Source organism: Sinocyclocheilus grahami, unplaced genomic scaffold, assembly GCF_001515645.1.
Source record: "Sinocyclocheilus grahami isolate Dianchi unplaced genomic scaffold, SAMN03320097.WGS_v1.1 scaffold377.1, whole genome shotgun sequence".
NCBI lineage: Eukaryota > Metazoa > Chordata > Actinopteri > Cypriniformes > Cyprinidae > Sinocyclocheilus > Sinocyclocheilus grahami.
Genome location: NW_015505556.1, coordinates 648,702 through 675,252, shown reverse-complemented (window position 1 = coordinate 675,252; position 26,551 = coordinate 648,702). Strand labels below are relative to the sequence as shown.

The 26,551-nt window shown below is 37.2% G+C and overlaps 1 protein-coding gene and 1 long non-coding RNA gene across 2 annotated transcripts in view; both read right to left on the bottom strand.

Moving 5' to 3' along the window:
- LOC107549623 (uncharacterized) overlaps nucleotides 1–17,183 on the bottom strand; it is a 37,543-nt gene extending 20,360 nt beyond the window's left edge. Inside the window, exon 1 of the long non-coding RNA XR_001604583.1 lies at nucleotides 17,011–17,183. This is a non-coding gene — a long non-coding RNA (uncharacterized lncRNA). The remainder of the gene's footprint in view (nucleotides 1–17,010) is intronic.
- Nucleotides 17,184–19,103: 1,920 nt separating this feature from the next.
- On the bottom strand, nucleotides 19,104–24,209 carry cbln1 (cerebellin 1 precursor). Its single transcript, XM_016230810.1, has 3 exons — nucleotides 23,639–24,209; nucleotides 23,087–23,206; nucleotides 19,104–20,172 (listed from the first exon to the last, which is right to left on the bottom strand). Exons 1-3 carry the CDS (start codon nucleotides 23,891–23,893, stop codon nucleotides 19,975–19,977), a joined length of 573 nt encoding a protein of 190 aa, XP_016086296.1. The 5' UTR covers nucleotides 23,894–24,209; the 3' UTR covers nucleotides 19,104–19,974.
- Nucleotides 24,210–26,551: the final 2,342 nt, after the last annotated feature.

The following is a 26,551-nucleotide window of genomic DNA, read 5'->3' as shown; positions in this document are numbered from 1 at the left end:
GTGAGAGGGTTCGCATGGGGTGGGGGGAGTCTCTCTGCACTCGAGATGTGGAGACATGGAACGAGGCATTAATTGAGCTGCCTGCAGAGGGGAATAGCATAAGGAAGAGCTCATTAAAAATGATTATTAAAGAAACAAGCAGAGCAGCAGTGCTCAAGCATGGCCAAAACACTCAGACAGAGGGGAAACAGCTTGTGTCGTTCTGCCATGAGGACATAACTTACACTAAATACGGAGCAAAAAGTCACACACTGAACAGGGTAGTCCAAATACATGCACACAAACAGAAAGTCAAATTAACTGTGAAATATTGTGTGTATTAGGCAAACCTTCTGTGACAGAAAAGATTCTTAATTGTAAGTAAGCTGAAACATACAGAAAAGCCTAAGCTTTAAAGTATAGAAGAAGCGTTTTCATTTTCAGATTGTAAATGTGCTCTTCAGCTAACTTCTTGTTCTCACGGTTCAAGTGAAATTCAGTTCACATTCAACATTTCAGCTAATAAAGACACTGTAGCCTATTGAACCTGTTGCAAAGGTTTTGCCCTGTTTCTCAGCTCAACTGGCACAAATATTAATATTTTGCACTGTAGATCTAGCAGTGAGCCTTAAAAATATGTGGGCTTGCACTTTTAAAGTAAACTGCAACCAAACTGATTATCATTTAAAAATAAACATTTAGAAAATGTTCTTCAAAATAGAGAGTAGGTTTCTTTCTAGGACTTTTTCCTTATTTTATTTCCTAGTGTTATTTATTTATTTAGATTTTTTAAGCTAAGGTTAAGAGTCTTCTATTTTGTTTAGTTATTTTACATTTTAATTCGTTATTAGAATTTACATCAAAATGTGGCACTATAAAGCAAATTACATTACATGCTAAAATACAGGGCTGTCAATTTAATACTTCAATTTAATGTGATTACTTTTAAAGGAAATAAAATAAACTCTCTCTCTTTCCTTCGGCTTGCTCCCTTTTATCAGGGGTCACCACAGCGGAGTGAACCGCACAGCCGATTTGGCACATGTTTTACACCGGATGCCCTTCCTGCCGCAACCCAGCCCTGAGAGTGCACAAATTTGTGCAAAGGAAATAAAATAAACTAAATGCGATTAATCGTTCCCCACCTGGCTCAGATTAAATGAAACAGCCAAAAATATTAAGTTACACATGCAAATAGTTCAACAATTAAATAGAAGAGATGGAACCACTGATCTATAATAGAGAACTGGATTGCTCATGACGTCATAAAAGTGAAGCCACCACCATATTTGTATTCCATAGTATGCCTAAAAACATTCTATTGAATTAGTAGGGAATCGTACGATTTTAATGAGAAAACATCACCTAACAAGTCAGCATTTTTATATCTGAAGTATCCCTGTATATTCTTACAATGAAAACATCCTAAATATGTAAACGGTTATTTGTTTAATGTCGGGAATTTCCCCTGCTTATTAAAAAGTTGCATTCATATACATTACAGTAGCGAATATCAGATGAACATGAATATCAGACGGACGAGATCCTCAACACATGTATAACAGTTGATAAAGTGCTCATTCTGAAATCTGAATATACCGTATACATATACCTTAATTTGCCTTGAACAGTTATTCACCATTTATGTAATTTTGTTAGTTTTTTTATTCATACAGTAGGCTAACTGCAAATGTCAACAATTATTTTGTTAACAGCATTCTTTTTGAAGCAAGACAATGATTTAAACGTTGGTTAAATTAATTATTAATTTAACATAACATTTTACATGGAAGCGGTAATGCTAGTAAAACATCATATTTGCGCGATCTTGGAGAGTCTGAAATAGATGTTGCTCAATCAGGACATTAAAAATAAACATCTCATCTTATTCAGAGAAAATATGGTGACTATATATGGTACGGACTTAAAGACATGATGCTTTATTTCCAAGATTATGCATGGTAAGCTTTGAATTACAATAGGCTACATCATAGAGCAATATAGTAACAGAGGCTTGTATTTTATTATTCATTGTATATTCAAATCCATTTCGGATACTAATACCAGATATATGTTCATGTTTTACGTGAATGGAACGCAAAAATACGCTCTATGAGGACCGCATTTTGGACAGACTGACAACTCTATTTTAGACCGATTGACAAGTTTGAAAGCAAAATGGATTGTGGTGTAGGTCGGTGACATACTGTACATAGAACATACTGTATTGACTATAAAGGCATTATTTCAAAGTTTTACTACTCTTCAATATTTTTTTATTTAATTATCTTAAATTAAGGGTTTTCTCAGTAAACACCGAGAATAATTGTAATCCATTTTTAATTTTTATTTTACTTTTAAATCAACAGTAATAGTTCAATATGATACTTTTTGGCATACGATTCAGCAGATTTACACAGATATGAACAGTAATCTCGAGTGACCAATTGCCCAAATATGCTACTCCTAATATCACACAACAAGAGCAAAAAATGTAAACACTTACATAGCACTTCAAATGAACACCTAGAGTCTAAAACAGCAAAATCTCCAGATCGTCCTTTCCTCTCTAATTAGGCTGCAGCACTCCATCACCTGCTGGTACCAACAGACACCAGATTTACATGTCCATACAATTCATGGACATAAAATGAAAATCACTGAGCTAGAGCTGAAAGGTCTGCAAGAGCTAATATCACGGGACTTTGAACCTTAAGATTCATGCTACTTGCACAATATTGCTGAAAAGGGCAACATGGTAGGAGAATAGCTGGGAAATCTTATCACCTTGCTCTGAAACCACCGTGGAAGGAGACATGGAAAAATATAGGCTAGAATGAGGGAGAACAGTGACGGTGTGACAGAGGAAGCAGAGCTGCTGTTGAGTGCCTGAGAAATCGTTTCCCTCCATGGCTCAAGTCTGTGCTCTCCTCCTCTCTGTGACATGCCACGATAGGGTTCCTTTATCAGATAAAACAGCTGACTAATCTGCTAATAGTCAGTGTGTGTGCAAGTGTGAGTGATTGAGTGAAAGAGACAGACAGTGAGAGGGCTCAGAGGATCATCTCTTTGAGTTTGTGGTTCTGTGTATTCAATCCGATGCCCTTCGTGCCATTACTCACTTCCTGTCCCAGGAGCACAGAATCTTTTTCCATATATTATAAATGAAAACAGGACACTCACTCTCACACTAGCCTGAGGAAAGAGAATCCCAAGAGAAAAGAAGAAATATGGTTGAAAATGGGTAATACTCTCATTTGTGACATTTTACTGAGTCAGGTTATAGTAATGCATATCTATTTGGATGGTCATTGTTTCACATGGGGATATGCACAAATATTAAACATCATCATTTATGGGTGGTAATCAGTTATTTGTTTTTGACAAAAATCATTGTCTTTTGGTCATTTAATTCCCATCCAAATCATTCATCCCCTCCAGTGGGGCAGTAACGCCTTGTGGTACCATCTCTGAGAGGCACAAAATCACTTTCCAGAACATTTTCATTCCCTGTTCCTTGCTGGTGGAAGTCACTTTGGATAAAAGCGCCTAAGTGCAAAACATTGAAACGTTGCAAATTATGTTGACCCACAATTTGCACGTTGTATTACTTCCACCAACAAGACTGTAAGATATCTGTTGTGTTTCTAATGTTGTTTCTCAGTGTCATGCTCAAATATGTTCATGTCTGACCATAAAGGGTTAAACATCTGGAATTTGTCACAGAACTCCTTTGCCCCACAATTTTTCCAAATGAATGAGCTTTATTAGGGTGAAGCCATATTTTCTTTTAAATAGAAAATACAAAGTTAAATCTGTTTTTAAAAGTTAAGACTGGTCCAATTTTTTTCAAAATGAGTACCTGCTTGCAAGAGATTCAAATGTGAATTAACACATGAACCTAATGTTTATCAATCAATCAATTAAACAATCAATTAATAGGGAATTCTGCCCCAACTTTTTTTTCCTGAGGCACTCGGAAAATACTAGCATTTTTATTTTGGACAATCATGAAATTAGGGATGCACCGATATGAAAATTTTGGCCGATACCGATAACCGATTATTCTTTATTTTTGAAAGCCGATAACCGATAAGTTGGCCGATAAATCTATATCCAAATTGTTATATACTTTTTGAGAGCCTGATTACAAAAAAGGTCTCATCATTAAAAGCCACATCCCAAACACTTCAACATAAGCAGCCTAGTTTGAACGGTGTACGTTTTAAAAATATTTTTACTCTCCCATTACCAAATTTAGTCATAAAAAAGTCTTACAAATAAATAAAATTATGCATAAATAATGCAAACAAGTCACTGGACATCATTACACTTGTAAAGAATCAAAACGAATGCGCCATAGATCAATAAAACGGAATAGCCTCTGCACGGACAATAATTAAATGATTTTAATTACTAAACCATATTGTTGATGAAAATAATAAGAGAAAAATACAAGTGGTTGTTGTTATTAATAATGTATCAATGATTTTGAAAAAGTAACAAATTAATACCACTGTTTTAAATAGCAGCCGTTGAGCTGCGCGTGCTGAAGCTGAAGAGCTGAATGAACATGGTAAACTGAAGCGTTTTGCTGGCAGCTTATTTAACTCAAGGAAATGCATCCTGAGATTAATATTAATACAACATAAACATAATATTACAACTTATATATGTACAAAATGACGCAGTTATTGCATGCTATAGTCAGAATGTGTGATCCTGTTGTGGATGCGCTCTTCCCATAACAACGCACTGAAACATGGCAACTAAACCCAAAGAATTCACAATGTTTTATTATAATAATGTTCTCATTAGAATGTTATATACACGACATTCCCAATCATAGTTATTAATGTTGTGCACTGCTGTTTGAGCTGCGTGTGCTGAGCTAAAGATGATCACCGGTAAACTGAAGCGCTCTTTTAACTTAACCCAACGCATTCTATATGAGATAAATCAGATATACATCAAATAAACACAATATTACAATGTACAATTGCACAAAAGGCTGCAAACGAACAGCGCGCATCTGAAGTGTCTCTGAAGGAAATAATGCATTATTTATCGGCTTTAAGATATCGGCCAAATTTTCTTATCAGGCCGATACCGATAACAGAAAAAAATGAGCCAATATGGGCCGATACCGATATGGTGGCCGATATATCGTGCATCCCTACATGAAATCATTGAGTGCCTGTAAATATACAGTGCCTGTAAATGTTAAAATTACTGCATTTACCCATGTGAAAAAGAGCAACAGCTAAACCATAGAGATAAGCCATAATTGAGTAAAAGTACAGATACTTTACAGTGAAAATTACTCCACTACAGGTTACAAGTCACCAATTCCAAAACAACTTGAGTAAAAGTCTTAAGAGTATCTGATTTTAACAGTACTTAAGTATTTTACTTATAGTAAATATAGGCTCAAAGATTCACTAGTCAAAGAGACATGCCAGTGAAAAACTGTAACGTTGTGAAGAAGCTGGGGAAAACAGGCAGAGGCAAGGATCTATGTACAGGTAACAAAGAACAGAATGATGGGCAAACACACAACCACTACATTCAACAACTCACAAGGAACTAAAGAAACACTAGTGCTATATATACACAGGAGGCAAATAAAGCCTAACAAGATAAGACACACCTGGGGAGACTAATCAAGGAACCAATGACCAAACGGACAACAAACTGACTACAAATACCACAGGAGACATTAAAAGTGACATAAAAGTCCAAGACATGGCACAGAGAACCTGCAACAAAAACAAGAGTTGATTTGTGAGAGATTTGTGAGAGTAATCACATTAATTTTCTAAAACCAAAATATAACTGAAAAAAAAAAACAATATCCCTCAAAAGGGTCTCTTCAGTGTAATGGATAAAAAATAATAATTTTAAGTAAAATTAAAAAGTCAAAGCTTTCTTGCACTGGATGTGCTGGTTTCGGCCTCATTGCTGGCTGCAGTCATGTCCTCATCCCATGTATAAAACACCTGTGATTCACAACTACTTTCTAAGGAACCCGCAATCACGTAAAGTAGTCTTGTTGACATGTTTGGGCGAGTAAGGGTAAAATGCACAAGATATAGAACTTTCAGTGCCCTGTATTTGGAGATATCATGTCTTTTGTAACAGAAATAAACTGCAGCAGGAAAAGCTAGGTGCCATACAAATGTAATATGTCATTACAGAGTGTCCAAAAAGATACTCAAGTACAGTAATAAGTTACATTTACTCAAATACTTTACATCTCTGCTACAGACTACACATGACACAATACACGTTTTATTTGCTCACTCATTTATCCCAGTTCATGGGTTTTACTAGTAAACTCTAGTAAAACTTTAGTTTATCCTAGTGAATGGGTATAACAGTGCCACCTTAGTAGGCACCCCTCATCATAGGACCCAGGGCAACATCAGGCCTGCCTTATTTGACAAGACTATTAGCCATTTTTTCTTCATAATAGTCAACAGACGCTTATGAGAGATGTTCCTGATGTTCTGTGGCATATTTAAGGACATTACCCCTCTCTAAACGGCTTTCATGGTCACACTGGTACGCAAACACAAGCTGCTATTACTGTGGACAGAGCTTCCGCACAATACAGCTTATAATGGCCAGTGCCAAGGACTGAGGTGGGCTGAAAAAAAAAGGGAAGGAGGAGAGGACATGTGGCGAAGTGACAAAGAAGAATGCCACGTATAGATGTCAGCCCCTCCCTCACTCCCCCTCTCAGTCTTTCAGATCTCCATCCCCCTGTCTCTTGGTGGAAAAGGTTACTAAATGTCACTAGAGAAGTTTTCATCATCTTCAATGGCTGCGGGGACCAAGGTATGTGAGAGATGGAATGTATTGTACTGGCACGTGTGAGAATGGAGAAGTCGGTGTCACCGTAACTAGACAGCTAATGTCCGGGACCCTCTGTTCACAGGCAGAAGGGGGGAGGAAGAAATCAGTTATCCGAGGCTTGGACTGAGCACCGCTAAAGAAGAACACATGCAGGGTTCTTTGATTTCTTAATGGTAAATGGTCACTCCACACACAAGTCTTGTTGGGGCAATAAAATAAACAACACTCATTGTAGGGCTGCATGATTTTGACAAAAATCATAATTGTCGATCATTCCCTTGAAATTGTAATTGCAATTATTAATTACAATTATCACAATTTACATTGAATGATGTTTATACCATTGTTTGATGCAACTGCATTTTTATATGAAAATAAACAAGCTGAAAACACTCTAACTGAAAAACTTTGTGCTTTTCTATAGTATTAAGCCTCAAATGTCAACTATACACCGGACTGGTTCCTTCTTTAAATTATAAAAAAGTAAAAATATGAATGGTATTATAATGTTATACTAAAACAAATTAAAATAATGGGAAAATCCCTTAAGATAACATGAAGAAAAAAACGCATCTTAAGCACGCAGAATAACGTAAGTGGACTTTGAACGATTAATTGCCGCTTTGAACGATTACGTAATTGTGGCATCCATAATTGTAATCGCGATTAGAAATTCGATTAATTGTGCAGCCCTAACTCATTGTCAATAAAGAAGCACCATGATAATGGGTTCCAATAAGCTGATAATTTTCATGGACTACATAACTATAAATGACCAATAATAAAAATCAATAAACACTGTATTAATTTAAAAAATAAAAACATTTTAATAATAGCGATTTTAGTCTTTAATTACATTTTTACTAGAATTTTAACACGAAAAGAACTAACCAGAATTTTAATCAATGCACGATCAACTTTAAGTGAGCAGTAGATGATAGCAAAGATAATCTAACTGGAAGAATAGGCAAAATGAGTGTACAATTAAATATCCTGTATTGGCAAATATAAATCCAGAATTGTTTGATACAATAAATTATAAATCATAATAATAATATTGTGTTATTATAATGTTATTGTGAGACTTTATATTATAGTTTTTATATTTATAGTTCATTCTTAGTTAAAGTTTTAGTGTGTGTGTGTGGTCATTTTTATTATTTTTTTAATACGTTATTTATTTTATTTGTAATTATTTTAGTACATCAAGTTAAATTAAATTAAACTGAGAAGTGTTGCCAACTAGCTGATGATGACAAACTTGTTGCATCTTTCCCAAAAAGACTCATGGTTGTATTAGATCAAAAGGGTGCTTCTACTAAATACTGAGCAAAGGGTCTGAATACTTAGGACCATGTGATATTTCAGTTTTTCTTTTTTAATAAATCTGCAAAAATGTCAACAATGCTGTGTTTTTCTGTCAATATGGGGTGCTGTGTGTACATTAATGAGGAAAAAAAATGAACTTAAATGATTTTAGCAAATGGCTGCAATATAACAAAGAGTGAAAAATTTAAGGGGGTCTGAATACTTTCCGTACCCACTGTATATATATCTATATATATATATACGCATACACACACACCTTATTTTATTTTAAGAAATGAAAATAATTTTTATGTTCTTAGGTTTTTAGTTAACTATAATAATCCTAATAAAGGAGAAAAAAAATCACTGTCATCTGATGACTGCATCCCTAATCATCATGTTAAACGTGGTGCCAAAATGCTACTGAGATTGAGCATTCAGAATAACAAAATTTGCTTGAATGCAGTTCATCTGCAATTAAAGCAATAGAGAATTAAATTCACTTCAAATGACTGCATCAGATCGTAACCCTCTTGAAACAACGAGCAACATTACGTTCGAGCCCCACTTTCCCAGCCCCCTGTGCTTCTTTCTGTGGTGTAATTAGGACTTATCTAAAATACTTAGGCAGTCATACAATTATTCTCCTCTCTCCACATAAATTTCCCTCCCTCCATGGTCCTGCATCCATATTTGATGACTTGTAGATTTGCAGCCCTTTATAGTAATGACAAACTTGAGCCTGGTGACAGTTTAAGGGCTGCTAAAGAGCTCTTAGAAACGCGTCAGGAAATAAATGTAATATTCCAGTGCTTTGTGTTTTCGCTCCAGTCAAAACCAAGTCATTCCTCCCAATTATGGCACCACTCAGCCAAATCGTGCTCTCTGAATCCACACCTTTCTTATTCTCACCAACTCCTTCTGACATCTATAGACAGACAGTTAGAAAAATTCACAACACAGCACAAAGCAGATGATGATACAGTTTGTTAAATGCTGCTGTTTGATAACAGCTCAACTCACACTTTTGTTTCTTAAGTGTGGTAGATGTTAGGCTAGGTGTACACACTCAAAATGTGCCTTATTTGATTAAAGAGATGATTGCATTTTTTGTTTGTAAACAGAAAACACATTAACCTGCTAAAGTGAGTACAACAGGACTTGGATAAACGCGCTGTAGCTAAATGAAGCGCACATAAACTAATTATGAGCATGATTAAAACCTCTCTCTCTTTCTCTCTCAGTTTAAGCATGCCAGTGTTGTTTATGGGAAGGGGATTACTTTGCACAATGATATCATTCGCAGAGATAATTTGTGACACTAACATTCAATTGTTCCCCATTAACGTAATAGGCCTTCTCGCCCACAAGTTGTAGAAGGCAAAAATAAAATACTGAGAGACACTGAACATTACTCAGATTGTCAGTTGAAGTCTATTGAAAAAAAAAAGAGAATCTGAATCCCTGTCCAAGGGATTGGGAGTTAACATAACATGGCAATTTAAAATTGCTGTCTGTTCAAACGTATGCAGCACCAAGACAAAACTAGGGACGGGTACGTTCACATTTTAACCGGTACAGTACCGGTATCGGTACCTGAATATCGGTGCCGGTACCCAACAATACCTTTTTTCGGTACTTTACTCTCTGTATAATTACAAAATTTTTTAATAGGCTAATAATTGTATTATTTTTTTCTACAATTAAGTGATTAATTTTCTTGTAATATTTATTTTTATCATTTAATTGTTTTATTTAAATTTGATAGAAAAATTAATATTTAAAGATGTACATTATACTGTACAAAAGTAATAAAAGAGTAATATATTTCTGTTACATGTTAAATCGTACTTTTATTTTGACAGGTTTCCATGAAGTTTCTGTGTGTATACAGTATGATAATGCTAGTTTTCTCAAATGAAACTGTAAAATTCTCGTGAAGTGACTCTCACAGCAGCTCTGGAGATTAAGTTTTGTGTTCATGCTGTCATATAGTGAGATGCAGAGGCCGAAAATCACCACGAGCGTTACGCGTGCTTCAGTATTTGTGTAGTAAACAAAACCGCGTTTCCGCCATTCATACATACAGAGGCAAGCGGAACATGCAGGACTCGTATTTAAACCGTCTTTTTGCATTTTAATATCCACAGACACTAGGTCATATCGCAATTCGAATTAAGTGGCAGTGGCTACTTTTGATTTATTCGTCCAAAATTGACCAATTCCGTGGCATTCCGTGCTATAGAGTAAATTAAGTTTTTATGAATGGACTCCACGATCCCGTCCACGTTTTTGCAGAAACCATATGGCCGTAGAAATGTAACCACATTTCAGCTTACCCTGTGTGTTGTTTGAACGAGTTGCAGGGGTGACATCACGTCACATCATGCATTCTCAGGTACCGAAATTTGCCACTGATTGATTTAACGTGAATCGGTACTCTATAGTACCGAGGCAATTCAGTCGGTACCCTTAAAAGTACTGAGTTCGGTACCCAACCCTAGACAAAACGGATGTATTTTCTAAATAACTGAAGACATAAGTGACCACCGAAGCACATTTTCCACGACAGGTCTCCAACTGATCATCTGACTGACAGTGGAGAGCGGTTAACACTTGAAGTGACATATTGTCTGGCTTTAAAATGTGACACAATCTGCTGAAACATCAGTTCCTAACATTTTAAATATTTAAAGTGTTTAGTGTTCAGTCATTTGACATTATCATCAATATCCCTGCAGTTCACAATCTTATTTCCCCATGGAGAAATTTAGAGAAACAATAAATCCCCAAATTCACTTCAAGCCATTAACCACATAATTCTTCACGAAATGTTTCAAATGCATCCAACCCAGAAAATGTGCTTATATTTTATGACTTAATTGCCTTTGTTCATTCATGCCAATAAAAACAGAGCAAAAAATATTTAAAGGGGTCATATGATGCGATTTCATTTTTTCCTTTCTCTTTGGAGTGTTACAAGCTCTTGGTGCATAAAGAAGATCTGTAAATTTGCAAAGACTAAAGTCTCAAATCCAAATAGATATTCTTTATAAAAGTTAAGAGTCAGTCACGCCCCCAATTATGTCCCCACTGGATGCAACAAATGCCTCATTTGTAATGGGTTTTAATGTTTTTGTGTCATCGCTCTGGCCGGACACGGCATCACAGTATGGTGAGGGGCGTAACATTTCAGTCTCACGCTTGAGGTATTCGGCCAATCACAACACACTGGATAGCTGGCCAATCACAGCACACCTCGCTTTTTCAGACCGATGAGCTTTGTAAAAATCGATGCATAGAGGAGAAACAATAATGTACAGTATGTGGAAAATAATGTGCTTTTTTACTTTAAACCGCATAAACATTTCATTACACCAAATACACAAAATAAAGTTATTTTTAGCAGCATCATATGACCCCTTTAAAAATGAAGTTGCCTGATAATTAATTATACAAACAAAGGGTATTGTGAAGGTCATACGGTCATCATCTTGCTAGTCTGTGCAGAAGCAAGCTTGTGCTTATTGACAACAAATACGACAAGTTCTTTAGTTCACATTGAATTTACCTTGGTATTCATTTATTCCACAATATGTTATTCTCAGACATTTGTTTAAATGTGTAACCTTTAAAAAAAAAAACCATGCATGAAATCACCTGACGAGTACAGTTTTCCTGCATTGGAAGTTAGGGTGGAACATACTAAATAAAAAAATAGCCAATGTTAGGGTGACCATATATTTTCCCCAAACATGTCCTCTTTTTGGACCTAAAAAAAGTGTGTCCGCCGGGATTACTTAATCGCCCAAAATGTCCGGGATTTGGCTGTTTACTTTATCTCTCTCCCGCTGAATCTCTGACCATTGCCGCCTGCTCCCGCAACATGTGTTTGGCTCCCGTGATTTTCGTGTCCACTCCTTTAAATATTCTAATATTGTATATAATTTTGGTGCATCAGGGAGCCGCTCTCAGTATGCGGAGTATTTAAATCCCTTTTGAATGAGCGTTCGTGCTGTTCTTGTTCACGTTCACGAACACACGCACACGCACACTCTGTGTAAAGGGAGCACATCTTACAAAATCAGATATTTGTCAATGAGCTCAAGATCTGCTGAGCAGCAAATACTCCAGCATCTTGTCAGTCATCTCTCCTTATTCTCGACCTGAGATCAGTCAAATCTGACTCTGGTAGCTCTTCTTGGATGCAGGGTTGCCAAGTCCGTGTTTTTTTCCCACAGAATTAGGCTATTTTTAAACTGTTGCCATGGGTTAATTTCCCAAGTGGGTTAAAGGTTTGAAATATTGCATAAATTACATTTGACTGAAATGCTTGTATTGAAACATTTTGCATTCTATGATCAAACTTTCATGAACTTTTACATTAACTGTTCCCTCCTGGTGGAATGACCTACCCAACTCGATCCAAGCAGCTGAGTCCTTAATCATTTTCAAGAAAGAGCTGAAAACACATCTCTTTCATCTTCATTTGTCCCTCTAACTCTAGCACTCTCTATTACAATGTTAATCTAATTTTATCTGCTTGTTTTTTTATTTAAAAAATTTGACCCTCTGACATTTGCACTCTCTATTCTATTTCTATTCTGTTCTATTTAAAAAGAAAAAACAGCCTTTAACGCTAGCATTCTCTATTTTTTTCTATTCTATCTACTTGTTTTCTACTTCTAAAAACAAAACAAGCAAACATACACACACACAAAAACCTTGCTGCGTATACTTTTAGGCGAAACCCCCGCCCACGAAGCCCCCTCCCCCCACACACACTGTCCTCTTTTTGGAAAACTAAAATATAGTCACCCTAGCCAATGTGTTTTAATTATGAACTATTATGCTTTAGATTGTAAAGAAATGACCTGTGAAATTTATAGTACAAAAATGGTTGCTGTGGTTGCCAAAACTTTACTGTAAAAATATATTCATTTTAAGTTTTAAGAGACTGAACTTAAATTACGGGGAAAACATGTAGCCTATATTTCATTAACCAATATAATGTTAATTATCCATCTAAAGGCATACAATCTCTTTCCTACCTGTGTAATACTGATAATCACAATAATAATACAGGTAAAAGGGACAAAATAATGAATTAAGAGTTCATCACAAACAGCCTTTCCATAAGTAGAGGTAGTAATATATAAAATGTGCATATTATAATGCACAAAAATACAAAACATGGTGAAATGGAATGAAATAAATTTATTCAACAAATTATGCAAAATAAAAGTCAAATGTGCAAAATTGATAAAAACAAGAAAAATAAATATTTTAAACAAAATACTATCAAATGTAAGGTGTCACACAGGCAACTGTGGGAATGCAGTTTGTGGTTTTCCACTATAAATTATATAATGATGGTAAGTTTATTCATCCAAATCTGTACATTTAACAGTATTTTACTGTAGAATTACATAATTTTCTCTTACCACTGAAATAAAACTTTTACAGTGTAGTCACAGTTATGAACCATGACTTCCTACTTGCTAGTTGGTGGCAGGGTGGTATTAGGGTCTGGGACACTGTCATTCTAGAGAATATTTGATCAGACATATGTTGTTCAGAACAAGCCATTACTATATATTTGATCTGTTTGATCATGATTTGATCATATTTAAAATGTGCTTATCTGATAAAGTGAATTGAATCAATATTTAGGAGTACACCAACCTAAAAATGAATTGACTAAATACCGCAAAACCTAGGCCTAATTTGATTTCATGGGGTCAAGACAGTCTATAGAAAAAGTAATAGACTCAACTACAACCAAACACTTTCAATCTTTCACACAAGTGAAATAAAGCAGGGAGAAACTGAAAATCCTGAAATGCATAATTTACCAAATGTCAAGATGTAGAGTTGAGATTAAACTACAAGTCTTTTAAATAACGTTTTATCGCATGTAGAGCTATACTCATGCTTTACCACCACATGAGGAAGGTACATTTACAGTTCACAGTCTCTATCTGTTATTGGATAAGCCTTTTTTTTTTTTACCAAACACATTATTGGTCTGAAATACTCAAACACTTCTCTGGATAAATAACACAGTAACATCAAATTAAAAGCAAAACTCTGCACAGCATCAAGCTCTCATAAACCGAGCCACCTGCAGCAGATGTTGATGATGCTGCGTAATTATAAGCGTTGGTGTGACGTGAGCGCATAACCCCGATAAAGCAGATAAAATGATGTCAACATCTCTGTCACTTGCTTCTAAAGCACAAATTAAATTCAGCAGGCAGTTCATTTAATTTCAGAGGCCGTTATAATTACTCCACTCCTGTTCGAGCATCACAGTTAAAGTAAACATCAGTTAAAGTAAACATTCCTAATATGGTTCCTCATATGGCAATTAAAATTCAATCTGCAGTGTCTCACCGCTTTCCCTTTTAATTGCTGCTCTCTCTCACCTCTCTTTTTGCCTTAGCGTTTAAGGAAATAACTACCACTGAGCCGTCCTCTAATTGCTTGTCACTAGCCATGGTTTTAGGAGCTAGATTTTGAAATTGGCGAGGTTGACAAACATTGGGACAGAAAGACGTTGTCCTTTGCCAAGAGCCAGTAAAGAGTAATTTGGTGTCTGACAGAGAAGAAAGATAAAGATTACACTCAACCCATTTATTCAGTTATCAAAGCTTTCACTTATCTTTTGAGTTATCTGATTTTTTTCTACAAAAGTACAACATTTCACAGAATTATTATACAGCCTCCAGTGTCTGCTTACGTTTACAAGTGATTAAAGGGGTGGTTCACTGTTCTTTTTTCTAGGCTTGATTGTGTTTATGGGGTGCAGTTTAACATGTGTTAGTGCTTCGTTTTAAAAAAAACGCATTATTTTTCACATAATTTACCTTTATTCCACACCACTCTGTCCCTTCTCTTCTAAACACGCTGATCATTTCCTTCTTTTATGAAGCCCCTCCCTCAGAAATACGCGATGGGCTCTGATTGGTTAGCTAGCCCAGTGTGTTGTGATTGGCTAAACCGCCTCTAGTGTGCATCTAATCGTCCCGCCCCTCACCTCAGCGGCATGTGCTCCGGTTGTATTGTAAACAACGGCGTCATTAATATCGCTTATCAGTTTGAGCCCGATTGAGAAGCAGAGGATATTATTGAAGAGGATCGTGCAGAACCTGTGCAAGCATGGCTTTTAATGGTAGGCCTATGTTTTTTGTTTGTTGTGGTCTCATACTTTTAGATACGCTGTTATTTGTAAATACTACTGCTTATGTTAGCTTTTAATATACGTTTTTATCCTGATTAAAGCTTTAATACAGTACGGCAACTGCACGCTGTTTAACGCTTCTCGTAGCTATGTGAAAATAAGTGTATAATTGGAACAGTTCATTGTTGGAGCTGAGTTGAATATGAGAGAGAGAGAGATGCAGAGCAGGGGGACGCAAGGAACAGGATTGAGAACCGCTGCTTTAGAACATTGATTTTGAAACTTGTGAATCCATTAGAATCGTTAGAAGACAGAATCGCGATTCATATATGAATAGATTTTTACGTGCCCCCCTAGTTTTCTCTTCCTCTTCTCTAAAGCAGCGCAGCATTTTGCTGCCTTTTCCAGAGGGCGTGGTTTATCTGGGTTTGTGATGTCATGAACCCGGGAAGTAACTCGTTGTAGTCCCTACCAGCCGTTTTTGTAGGCATTAAACCGCCAGAATTTCAAAAGACTATATCTCAGTTTGCATTGAACTTTCAGCTTCGTGACTTTGCAGATATTGTTTATGCTCAAACAGCAACATTAGACACTAACTAATATTAAAAAAACGAAATCGCAATGATCCACCCCTTCAAAGCAATACTGCAATTAAGTGAAACATAATACATGCTCATACTGTAAGTACAGTACTGTTGTTTTAATCACACAATAGGAATGTAGACAATTTTTTTTTTAAATAAAAGACAGGCGAAAAGGCCATGAAACCTTGGGGCCAAATAGGCTACTGAATAAGTTTGTAAATGAAAATAAACTCCATTGTAAACGAAAATAAACTCCAATCTCGAAAAATTATAAAGTCCAATAAGAGGAGAGGATCGCACACCACATTGTAGAAAATATAACAAAATGATTTTATTCAGAGTCCAAACAAGTGGGAAAAAGAACCTTGCTCAGTGCAAAGACAAAACATCTTCGCTTCAGTATTTACTGTAGCATCTAATGAAATGGACTTTAACATGCAAATATGCATTAATATGCATGGTAACATTTGACAAAGCTTCCAAAGCTATTTCTGCATTGCAATAACATTTGATATTATTTGAATAAAACCATTTCGTAAGAAATTTTTCTATGATTATGTGTGCAAGCTTTTCTTCTTGCCGGACTTATAATTTTAAAAGCATTTTTCCCACTTTGACTCAGCTCAAAATGGTGAAACAGAAGAAAAATTTACATAAAACTTTAAAATAAGAACTAAAGAAAAAATTGTTAGAAATAAAGCCACACTTCTATCCTGAGGTATAAATGACCTTCAAATCAAAGGGCAAATAAAAATTGTGTGTTGCTTGGTACACAAAAGTATAGGCCTAAACAAAATGGCGGTCAAAACAATCACATTTCTGATCGAATAATTTAAGTAAGGTTAATGCAACAGCGTTTAAACGGGGTTAAAAGGAGCTTTAAGCATTCGTCGTAAACATATTAATCTAACCCAATTCCTTGCTTAATCTGACTATTTGTGTACATGAAACCGTAGCCATCGTTAAGCCGCACAATGGTTCAGTTTGATGGGTTTTTTTCCAGTCACCCTCGCACTGTAACAAAAATCCACCTTATTTTTTCTCCCTTCATGTAATCACTTCAATCTCCCCCTCTATCAATCACAAACAGGAACTCACTTCCAGGAGAGACACCATATGGCTGTTTTTCGTCGTTATGGGTCGCTCTAGCGTCGCAGTAATGAGCGACGGCCGAGGTCTCTGGGAATCTAGTCAGAGCAGGAGAGATGGATGACGCTGGATGACGCGCCGCCTCCCTCTAGTCAACGGACCAGGCTCGCGCCCAGAGAGGCCAATAGCACCTGGCACGTGCCACAGTAGGGAGCATTTGGCGCGTCTCGCGCGACCCACTCCATAACACAGCGCCGACATAAATCCAGATGCATGACTTCATATTTTATCTGATGACTTTTATTTTATGGCTGATTTAAGAGTCTAATAAATGTTGGTCGGTCATATGAGTTCAGCATGTAGTGCACCTTACAAGTTTATGCACTGACAGTGAGTCTTAACCCTATAACACCTACTGTAGCTTATAATCTTTGATACAACTTGATTACCTGTTATATTTTTGAGAAACAAAAAGTATGTACAGTAGTTATCAAATATGTTACAACAGGCTTTTTTGGAAGATTGATCCGTGTATCTCAGTCAGCATTGCATTTTATGTTTTGCCCCCTGCAATGAAAACAGAACAGAGCTTTAATCATATACTGAGTGACAAATTATATTTATATGCAATTTATATAAGTATAGTCTGTTATAGTGTTATAAAAAATCTCAGTAATTTAAATTAATTTTTGGCCATATAAATAACTACTGCACATAACAGCATATTTTTCTTAGTTTTGGGCCTCTGAAAAAAATTATGATTTAGTTTTTTTTTCTTCTTGTGTGTGAGCTCCATATTCTTACTATGTAATACTATACGGGCTGTAAAAGCCTGATGTTTCAAATAAACATCAGACACCTTTTCTCATAGATTTCCTTTTATACTGTTCTATTTTCTGACTATAATTTTATGTCAAGTTTTGCAGGGTTTGGAAACTGTGTAGCCTCTGTTTAACATGTAATGCAATATTCAAACAAATGGTAAAGACTGATCTTGAATCATAACTACACAAATTGAAAATATGTATTGCACTTAAACATGAACATGCTATAATTACCACTCAGCCTAAGTTAAAAAAAAAAAATTCTCGCACCCTTTTCCTCTTCATTTCCCACATGCCCCTCAGCTCTCATTCCGTAGTTCCGCTCAGACAAATGATAAGTGTGCAGACACTAATGAGTGGTTTTAAACGGGCCAGTACTGTCATGGGCGCAGGCCAGCAGGGACACTACGGCTCTTATGGTGCTGTGTTAACATTTCACAGCTCAAGACTTGCCTATTCACCCTCTTCATATCCTCAGAACGGTGAGCACCGAAGCAGCAAGTTTTCTTGAGAGGGCCCTCAAACGCAGAATTTTTTCGCATTGTGAAGAGATAGCGTTATAATGTGCTGAGGTGAGCGTTGCCTGTCAGAATGCTGAGCTCCTGCTGCTATGCTGGAGGGATAGGGTGAGGATTCATCTCTGGTTCCATTTTTGTGTTTGTTATTATGCAAATATAAATATGACACGATTTCAACCTTTCTGTCCAATTATAAGTATTTTTAGTTTGGTTACAGCTCTTGTGCATGGTACAGCTAAAATAAATATGGGATGATGGAGACTGTCATCAAATGAAGCCAAGAATCACATGGATTAAAAATCCCTCAATGTATGAAAGTATGAAATGCCTCAAGGACAAAGCAAAAGTAAAAATGAAAGAAAAAGAGTAGGAAAGATGTACATGCAACATGATTTTTGTGTAAACAGTGGGGTTTGCTTATTATGCAAGCGCTAATTTCCCCCCAGGAGCTCATTAGAGCCTTGAGTGCAGCAGAGAGAAGCCCCAATCACCCAGTAGAGAGAGAAAGAGACAGAGACAGGGAGAGAGAGACCAGCCAAGCATATCTACATCATGAGAGAGCACAATGAGACACACTGAGAGTGTGTCATTGTGTCTCTGTGGCACGCACAGACACACACATAGAGCTTTGTCAGGAGTCATTTTAGTGAAATGATTTGTGTTTGTAGCTCTCTAAAACCTGTAGGCGATAATCTTAAAATTTCAAAAGCACAGAATCAGATTAAGAAAAATAAAAAGTACCATTTAATTTTTATTGAATCAAAGAAAAAGAAACAATGGTTAATTGATTAAAAGGGAGGATTTTGTCTGCTAAATATTCACATATATCTTACAATCAATGATAATAAAACTTTGTACTTTATAGTATTTCTGATATAGTTTCATTTTAGCCACATTTTTGACTGAAACAAAAACAAGAAGCATTGGTAGTTGGACAGCAGCCTGAAAATCCACACACAATCACTAAGTATTAACACTGAAATACAGAAATACAGAGAGTCGACCAGATTCAGTTAGGCGTTGAGTATATCATAATCATATAGAAACTTTTTTACGTATTTATATATGTATATATCCAGTATGCAGTCTTTTCGTGGGGATTCAGAGATCCTTCAGTCATGACAGAGCAAAGACGCCCTCTCAGAGACAAGAAAGGGTGAGCTGAAGGAAGCCAGAAAAGAAGGGGCGACTGGACTGAGAGGAATGACAATGGCATTTAAGACACACAGTATGTACGTATGAATAGAATATACAAAGATGTGACCAGTGTGAAATGGGGGTCTGCACTATTGAAGGGCAATCCTCAAAGCAGATGAAGACATTTGAGGGTTGATTGTGATGGGATGAGTAAGAGAGGGGGTGGGAAGGGCTACGGTCCTCAGTATGCTTTCTTTCCATATTATTTCAATTATCATAAGGATAATAAAAAAAGTTTTGGCTGTCCAGAGCTGAAGTCAAGCAGCAGAGCAAAGTGAGTGCGACTGAGAGCCTGCCACACTAAATTTTCTCGTCCTATATGTTTTCTTTACAATCTCACTATCATTCTATCTCTTATCCGCCCTCTTATCCCTTCTATCTCCCACAAGCTGGCGAGCTAAAGAGCAATAGTCCCTCCGTGACATGCCCCTCCTCTACAGAGGGAAGACCAGGAAGCCGGAGAAGGTGGAGTACTTCCAGCCGCCCATCAGATTGCCTCGCTCCAGCTTGAGGTAGGCGCGGTCACCTTTCTCCATTTGAATCAGAACGCCGTTACTGGCCGCTTCGCGTGTGACGTCCTGATCCCCGGCGAAGGCCGAGATCACTGGCCAGCCGTTGTGCATTAGGCTCACCTGGAACATGGAAGCATATAGATTAGCTGGTCGAATCCCATTGGTGCAAAAGGACATACGCTCGTACTTTCTTTTGTCTGTCTAATTTTGCTTTAAGAAACTGAAAAGTGAATTTTCTTGAAAAATAGAGTATATAAATAACTAAGCAGGTATTGCTCGGCTGAATAAAACACGCATTCAAAACCCCAATGGGGCAATGTTATTAGTATAAATCAAAGCCTGTTTTAAATTCCTAACTAACAATAATATGCATAATCTATATATATTCATTCTTTTTCTTTTGCACACTGACAAGTCCCTTGATAATACAGTAGGCAGCTCCCCGTGAAATCATAAAAGTTGATCAAAGCATTTATGGGCTTTTGCCAGGGGAAATGAAAATGGCACATTGCTTTATTTGTGTCTGTTTTCCTACATCAGCTATCTTCAGACCGAGCCAGAAGAAGAGCGAAAATGACATTTGATACGGCAAAAGATCTCTCGGTGAGGAATGAGATTATTGGAAAGGCACCTTTGAATGTTGTGCATGACCATCAGATAGACGAAACCAGATGCTATCATTATCAATATGCAAAAACACTGCTACACAATGAGAAACCACACTTACACAGAGATAAAAAGCCACAAAAGGCTCACCACTAACAAACCCTCATCATGACTCAATGCATTTGTTCACAGAATCACAAGTGAGAAAATCATCATGCACTCAATACCGTTTTTTTCGGCTGCCTTTCACATTTCAAAAAACAAACCTCCAGCTTTAAGGCCCTGTAATTCTAATTCTATCCTCATTCTTCAAGTACATGTAAAACATATAAATGGACCATTGTATGGAAGAACCCAAACATGAGATGTGAGATAATGCGAACGGATCTCAACACACAATTTAATGCTGCATTTAACAGAACCAACAGACAGCTTCCTGTCCAAATGACGCAGTGGAGTGATAGAGGACAACCCCCCTCTTTCTCTCTCTCTCTCAGTCCCTTTGCCTGTCTCAGTCATACATAATGGTTGGACACGAGCGACGACAAAATGTTTTCCTTCTCCTTTGTCATATCTATTCACAGGGTCATTATTTTGGGTCAGAGAGTAATTTTCTTAATTACCGTCTGTCACATCTGCGAGTTCAAAGAGAATTGTGCTCCACAAAATATGGGCAGTATATCTGCAATCAATATTCAAATGCATGGCTGTCTGCTGCTTTGTCTGTTGAAAAGTGTTGCTTCAAGCTTTGCATGAGAAGAACTTTCTGTGACAATTTGAATCGCATTGTCCCAGACTCCTCAGTCTGTGTCAGTATCCCCAAAGCTTACATAATATGCATTAACTAAATCATGTTTGTGAGTTTTATGATACAATTAACTTATAATGAAAACAACTGACTAGAATTTTAAATAGACAATGTCATTCCTTGATTTCGACACCTAAACCAGACCAGAATTTTAAAAAACTTTTGCCCATCAGACTCCAATGTTGTCAGACGGACTTGTCCTTTGAGGATTTACGTACATTACTCTGTGACACAATATAAAATTGACTATAGGGATATGACCAGAGGTTTTGCAATAAAATAGCTAAAATATATGTACACCCAAAGCATGCAGTTTCACTTCCAAACAATTCAGAGATCCATATATACTGTGTGTGTTGCTGGAATCTTTATGGACCGTTTCAGATCACTGTGTGTGTGTGTTTATCATATGTTCTGCATGCTAATAGAGAGGCCTGCTCCGCCCTCTCAGATCAACAGAGCGGAATTCATGTTTTCTTTGAAGTACTAAGTGTGAAGTTTATATAGAAGAACAAAGAAAATATTTATTCTATCAGCTAAACAAAGCATTTCACACATAGTCAGCTGTGTTACTCCAGCCAAAAATAAGGAAGGAGTAGAGGACAACTTTGTTCAATAAAAAAAAGGAAGAAAAAAATCTGTCCAAGATAATATGCTTAGAAAAATGCAAATACTTTTTCTGCTTGGTCTGGACACATTAGTTACAAATTAGTTATAATTAGTTAGTAACGAATTAGTAACTAAGCATTACTAGAACAATCCTTTTATTTTAAAAGAATCAATTGAAAACACTGTTCTGTCCTCAAAAGTCTGGCCTTTCACACTTAATGCACAGCACACCCTAATAGCCCATAAGCTCGTCCTTTACCTGACTGTGCACAAAACCATTGCATCTGATAAAAAAGGTATAAATAAATGTATGTTGCAAATATAATTCTTGTAATTCCTGTGAACACGGTAGAAAAAGCGAAAATTTTAAATAGGCCCTCCAATACAAGACTATTCAAGCGCTTGCTCTTATAATATTTGCCCTAATTGAATTATTTTGTTGGATTAGAGCTTTGGTTTCGATATATGTATCGTCTCATCTTATATTTGTTTGTGTGTGTGTGTCGTATACACAGCTCCAGCTCATTGTCTTCAATTAGTCAATGTTTCAGTGCATTTCAGTGATGAATAGGGAAATGTGATTCCACTGGCTTCTAAATCAGTCTTCGATCAGAGCGGAATAACGGGATGTAATTGTGAATCCTCTGAGAGACAAGACAGCGACTGCGCTTTAATTAGCCAAAGACAGCCTACATATATATAAGCATCGCATATATAAATATTATAATATATAGAATTATTTCATTAGGCTATTTGTGCTGTGCAGCCTTCAACAAAAACAGGAGGCGACTCTGTCACGCGCGTTCTCTGTCCATGGTCCTGAACACGCGCCAGTCTTGTCTAAGCGCCACATTTTTTGGCTGGTTGTTAATCTCGTGCTAATTGAGAGAATAAAAGAAAGCGTTCCTCTCTAGGCGACTGAAAATGTCACATTTCGCCACACACTTTACTGTCACACGCACACCACAGAACACTTCAGACATTGGTGAGCATAAAGGTGTGAGCACTTACCTGGATCGTTTGACGATTATACACTTTCACTACGTGGAAATTAAAACTGTATATCCCTTTGCGCGGGGCGAAGAAATTGCTCCTTTCCTCATCGAAACTTTTACCAACGTTCACAAGTACCTAAAGGAGGATGCAGACATCAGAATGAAAGTCAAATAATACGTAATATCGCGTCTTTTTACTTTAAGTTTGGGCTCTTACTTGAAGTTTTACAAAAGAGCAGCAGACCGTTTAAAGCATTTCGTGATTCATTATGTATACAAGAGCAGATGGAGAATAGTTTTATGACTCGAAAAAGAAGTTCACGGCTATTAGATAAAATTGAAAGCCATTAGCCTGTAATTGACCTTTAACGAAGTGGAAGGAAATGTGACACCTCCCCAGACTACACATATCAGTTAAATGTTTAATCGCTGTGATAGTTCTTTGATTTTGTGATCTAGTTTGTATTTGTAACCGTGACACAAAAATCCTCCCGCAATTCCCAACTGGCGAACGCGTAAAAAGTAACATCAAGCAAAAGAAGTGCCCATTTCCAGAGTGAAAATGTACCTGATCGAAGTAGATCACCATTGTTCGATTGCTCATCTCCGACGGCTCGTGGTTCGTGTTCCTCACCACGGAAAAAGCCACTTTGGCGCTTCCCGAGCGCACCGATATCCCAAGAGCCGTCCCAGTGGGATCCGAGGTGGGATTTGAGTCGCACACGACCAAGCATTTCCCCTCCAGTACGATGGGTTCTGTCTCGTTCTGTGCGTATGCATGGCACACTAACCACACTGCGCCTAGCACCAACGTCAACATCATGCCAACTTCACTCCGCACCTAACAGCAGTCTTCTCGCAAAGACGCAGCGCGCTCAAATCCCAAACCAAAACCACTCCAAACCTGTCCTCACTGTAAAACCAAGTCCTTCCAAACAGTTCAAGTCAAAACTACAAGAGTTTTCCCCCTCGTTCCCGTCTCAGTCCGTAGTGGAAGAGCCGACTGAAAGCGGATCAAGGCCCTTACCGAGCTCGCGCGCAGTAGAATACATAGCGCGTGGGGTCCGTCTGCTCGCGCGCTCAATTATTGATATGTGAGATATTAGAAGTGAAACACAAAGGCTCGTGAGCGCAATCCTCCCGCCCTCCCCTCCGGGCCCCCAATCAGCGCAGGAGACGGTCTTTACTTTCCCAATCCTTTTCCAAGCCAGTGCACGGACCGCCTCTTCTCGTGACAGCGCCGGTGGGGTCCCACCCCTCAAAAGAAGTATCTTACAGGTAGACCCTATTCAGCAGACAGAAGGGGATGACACCCCGATCCTCGGAAAATGGGGGCGCGTTATTTTGTCATCGTTCTACCGGACACAAGGACGCGATTTGTTCTTCCCTGCCATGTTAAAATGTTACTCAAGATGAATGGATTGTGAGCGCGAGGAAACTCAGCGGAGGTTGTCTTCACGAACACCGGGAGGAAGAAGTTCACAAAGTTGTTTTTGCTCACTATCGGACACCTATTGCTGAGAAAAGGACACTTCACGAGAGCAGTGATGATTAGACATTCTTCTGGACAAGCCAGCTTTAAGCCGGGAGAACTATTGTATTCAAAAAAGTCATTTGTTACCTTGTGAAATGTAAATAAAACTACATTAGATTTAATGGACAATCAATGTAATTTCACTGTAAAAAACAAAAAAACAAAAAAAAGGGTTTTGGACGTACTTCACCATGTGGCCTACTACATTTGCATCAACATTTTATTAACATTCAACAAGAAATGACATGTCGTTTACAGTCCGAAAACTATGTTTTGTTTCTAAAAACCGTTTAAAATGGTAAAAATACATTCCTGGTAGAAAATAGTAAAGACTTTCCTGCAAGAGCTTTCGCGTCATATTTTTAGTAGGCTATATTTTTCCAATAATTTACGTTTATCAGGGTGTTACATGTTTTGACTTAGTTGTTTGTTGAATTATTTCATTTGAAAGCCTGTTGGTGTTTTATAATACTGTGGTGTCTGGGCCTATTTTTAGCTATGGTTCATATAAAAAAAAAAATCGTTTTTGATTAACGCAAGTCATAATGTGGCCTTCTGTTTAATCACCTGAACAATTATGGCGGTTATCATTAGCCTATATCTAAGATTATACAATCTGCTATATTCCACAAAGCAGATTTTAATTGTTCAAGTAGCCTACAGTACGTTGGTAAATTAACATCAGTTAATGACATAGTATAGTTCATAGTAGTGAAATGTAAAATACAGAGGCACAGCCTCCCATAACGCTTGAAACGTTGATTTTTACTGTGAGGTTCTGGCAACCACGGATGAGAGCTTTCTATTTTACATTTAAAAGAATTTTATACAAATGTAAAACACTAATGGACTCGTCCAGTTAATTCAATCGATATCAAAATCAATATCATATTACACTTCCAGCTGACTGTAATATACTGGCGTAATAGAACTCCATCAATCTTTACCACATTTTTCTCATGAATGATGCATTGTGAATACACGGGGAAGCTTATGATATATATGCCACAGAATCTAGGGAGCTTATGCTGTTGCTCAAAATATTTCGCCCAGAGTTTGAACAAGTTGATGGGATGTGGCGTCTGAGGCCCGCGCGACTCTCATTTTTCTGACAGCACTCATTCTGCGCCAGCGCAGTTCCTACATGACATTTAATAAATTAGATCACTGAGCAGGTTTTAGCAGGAAAAGAGACACGGCGAGCTAAACAAGAACAGAGGACGAGCTTGACATTTGAAAGAAACAGCAACAACAAAGCATGTAGGAGAATACGTGAGTTGAGCTGAAGAGTTCATTAAATTGGATGCCATCCTATCAAGGAGAACAGTTTTTTGTTTGGTATCAGGCCTGAAGCTAGTGAAGAGAGGAGTGTGTGTGTGTATATATATTTGTTGAATCACAGATATTTTTGTGTGCACACCACTGTATGGACACCTGCTGTTATAGTGAAAGCAAAGAGAATAAACAGTATCTCACCATCTGTATCTCACCACCGCTATATCTTAACAGGAGTGGACAGCATGCTGGTCTGGAGTCAGCAAGTCGCCCATTCACTTTATCAAAAAAAATTTGTTCTAAAAAAAGATGATGAGCTGTAGGCACAGTTTTAGTGAGGTCAGCCACCCACAAGACTGCAGCGGCGCACTGTTTAAAAAAAACACTAAAATTGAAAAGTTTAAATTCTGCCTTAAAAGTAAAAAAAAAAAAAAGGGGTGTTGAACTTTAAAAAAAAAAAAAAACTGCAGCTATACATTCAATGCACTCTTCTCAACACTCTGAATTTAATTACCGATTGAGAAAATTTAACCAAAACTCTACAAACTCAGAATTAAAATTTCAGAATAATTGGATGTAAAGGAAGGCAAAGATTTATAAGCAGTATATATATATATATATATATATATATATATATATACACACATACACCATCTCTCACATGAGTGGATA